Below are 3,542 nucleotides of genomic sequence, written 5' to 3' on the forward strand. Positions count from 1 at the left end.
TGCTTAGATTCCCAGCATTTGGGAGCCTGAGACAGGAGGATGGCAGTTTGTGGACAGCCTTAGCTACTTAGTGAATCCCTTTGCAACTCAGTGAGACCATATTTCAAAATGAAGAATAAAAAATAGGCCTGGGGATATCACTCAAAGATAGAATACCCCTGGGTTCTATCCTCAGTACAGAAAACAAAAAGATTGTTGTAATACTTATCACAAAAATGAATAGATTTATTGAGATATATAGTAAAGTGCCTACTCTTATTTTAATGTGTGAGTATGAAGAGGTTTTTCAGATGAGTTCACTAGGACAGTGACAAATCTGGCTGATCTGGGAGCAGGAAAAAAGAGTGAGTCTGTCAAAGAGTGATTTTGCCAAAGAGCGAGTTTTTATACTGTTCAGAAATCCAAGGCCTTCTCATGCATAGTGATTTGGAGGATTAGAGCTTAGTATGACTGAGCTAACTTTGCAATATTGTCATTTTTGCTGGTGTCTAAAGCTGCAATTTAATGGGCTAGAAGTCTCTGATGACAACAAGATATCTACTCTAAATTTATAGATACACTTTTTCATAAGTTATGAGTATTTAAGTATATTTATTTTAAAATTTATACATTGCACTATGATTTACTTTTTGATTGCATACAATATTTTTTATCATCTCTCAGGGTAACTTATAAGAAACATAAATGTCTGTGAACCATGGTTCTATGCTGTGTACAACGATTATAGAGTTGTTTTTCATTCTAAAAACTGGAAAATATATTTGGTTATATATGTATATATTATATATATTATAATATTATGTTATAATATATTATATATATTATTTTCACATCACTTTATGTTTTATTTTTTCTGGGTCTGGGTAAAAAACCCAAGGGCATTTGACCTCTGAGCTACATCCCCTGCCTTATTTTTTATTCTTTATTTTTATTATTTTTTTTAAAATACAAATTTTTAACTAAAAGTAAACGGTATGCATTTAAACTATACTTGGTGCCCTCTCCCCCTCGCCCCCATTTTCCCTTCTCTCCCTCCCTCCAATGATTGTCCATGGTAACCATGCCATATTTCAGCCAGGAACTACAGAATACACATTCTTCTCAGCAGCCCATGGAACCTTCTCCAAAATAGACCACATCCTGGGACACAAAGCAAGCACCAGCAAATTAAAAAGATGTAATATAATTCCTTGCATCTTTTCAGACCATAATGAAATAAAAGTTGAAATCAACAACAGGAAACTCAAAAGAAATTATTCAAATACATGGAGATTAAATGATACACTATTGAATGATGAATGTGTAAGAGCGGAAATTAGGGAAGAAATAAAGAAATGTATGGAAACAAATGAAAACAGAAACACAACCTACCAAAATCTATGGGACACCATGAAGGCAGTATTAAGAGGAAAGTTTATTGCATTTAGTGCCCACATAAGAACGACAGAGAATTACCAAGTAAAGAACCTAATGACACAACTCAAGGACCTAGAAACTCTGCAACAGTCTATTCCCAAAGCCAGCATAAGGCAAGAAATCATTAAAATTAGAGCAGAAATAAATGAAATAGAGAACAAAAAAAAAAAAAAACAATTCAAAGAATCAACAAAACAAAAAGCTGGTTCTTTGAAAAGATTAATAGAATTGATAAACCCCTGGCCAGCCTAACCAAAAGAAAAAGAGAATCAACTTATTATTTATTTTGAAACAAGGTCTCACTGAGTTGGAAAGAGCCTCACTAAGTAGCTGAGGCTGTCCACGAACCACGATCCTCTGGTCAAAGCCTCCCAAATGCTGGGATTTCAAGTATGTGCCACCACGCCCGGCTTATATTCACAGCACTTTAAACAAATGATGTGGTACTAACTGGAATCCTACATGAAATAAGATTAACATTTTGATCTTTAAATGAATGAGGGACTCCAGATAATGAAGATGAAAACTCAGCAAAGCTAGAATGGAAGGATAGGAGAGGAAGAAGGCTGAGGCTACATTTGAATATGTGTAAAAGTATAAATATAGCATGGTTAATCTGTTGGGAGAGGAGAAGAGGAAGTGGGGGAAGGGCAGTCTGAATGTATGCCATTTTAAATATGTTCCACATAAAAATAAAACTAAAAATTAAAATAAATGGAGATAATAAGAAAAAAATGAACGAGCCATCGTATTTATGGTAAAACATATTCAAAATTTCTTATGACCTAGACACATCCTCTAAGCATGAAGAGAAGAGGTCCCCTGTGTGAAAGAAGTACACAGAGACATTAAAAAAAACACATAATTATAATTAAAATATCTTTAGACACTAGAGGTCAATGAACATTTCGCATGGTTTACAAGCATCATGATTAGCAAAGTAAATCCAAGGAAGACTTTACTTTTCCAGCCACCTTCTTGAATGCACTCTTGACCTCCTTGTTCCTCAGGCTGTAGACCAGAGGGTTCAGCATGGGGATGACCATGGTGTAGAACACAGATGCCATTTTATCAGTGTCCATGGAGTGACTGGAGCTGGGCTGTAAATACATGAATGTAAGAGTCCCGTAGAAGATGGAAACTGCGGTGAGGTGGGAGGCACAGGTGGAGACGGCCTTCTTCTGTCCTTCAGCTGAGTGCATCCTCAGGATGGCAATGAAAATGAACAAGTAAGAGTTCAAGATAATCAGGAGAGTGAAAAATGTATCAAATGCTGCCAGGGCAAAGAGCACAATCTCATTGGTGTAGATGTCAGAGCAAGAAAGAGCCAGAAGTGGGGGAATGTCACAGAAAAAGTGATTGATCACATTGGAATGACAGAAAGAGAGATGGAAAGTGAAGGCGACATGGACACAAGACTGCAAAATCCCACAGACATAGGAACCAGCAGCCAGCAGGACACAGGTGGTGCGTGTCATGGTGGTGGTGTAATGCAGGGGTTTACACACTGCTGCGTGCCGGTCAAAGGCCATTGAGGCCAGGAGGAAACTTTCAATAGTGACGAAGGCAGCAAAGAACATCTGGGCAGCACAAGCATTGTAGGAGATGATCTTGTCTCCTGTGAGAAACTCCACCATGACCTTGGGAGCAACAGCTGAGGCATAAATACAGTCCACCATGGAGAGGTTACTGAGGAAGAAATACATGGGAGTGTGGAGTCTGACATCCAACAGAATCAACAGCACCATCCCCAGGTTGCCAACCAGAGTGATCAAGTAAATGATAGTAAAGATGATAAATAAGGGTATCTGCAGCTCCAGGGCATCTGTTAATCCCACAAGAATAAACTCAGTCACCTCTGAAACATTCTTCATCAGAATCATTTGGGAATTATCATGAGAAGCACCTGTAGCAAGATGAGAAAATTATGTTATTTGTACATCAACATGAGATTGAGCTATTGCCAAGTTCTCTTGAACATATGGGAGCTGACTGTCCATTGCAGGATTCTGTGTAAAAGAATCTGGACTGAATTCTGGGTAGAGGTGGGAAAAGCAAGGGTGTTCATCTAGTAGTAAACAGATGTGATTTGAAATGCCTATGTTGACCTCAGCTGCCACAGTAGT

The 3,542-nt window shown here is 37.9% G+C and overlaps 1 protein-coding gene across 1 annotated transcript; it reads right to left on the reverse strand.

Moving 5' to 3' along the window:
• Positions 1-2,348: 2,348 nt before the first annotated feature.
• Positions 2,349-3,299, reverse strand: LOC308260205 (olfactory receptor 5B12-like; the record flags this gene model as incomplete). The annotated part of the gene is made up of 1 exon (XM_080691515.1): positions 2,349-3,299. The coding sequence occupies one exon, from the start codon at positions 3,297-3,299 to the stop codon at positions 2,349-2,351; it is 951 nt and encodes a 316-aa protein (XP_080547641.1).
• Between the last annotated feature and the right edge of the window lie 243 nt (positions 3,300-3,542).

The sequence above is a fragment of the Muscardinus avellanarius genome (genome assembly GCF_963383645.1).
Source record: "Muscardinus avellanarius genome assembly, chromosome: 1".
Taxonomy (NCBI): Eukaryota; Metazoa; Chordata; class Mammalia; order Rodentia; family Gliridae; genus Muscardinus; species Muscardinus avellanarius.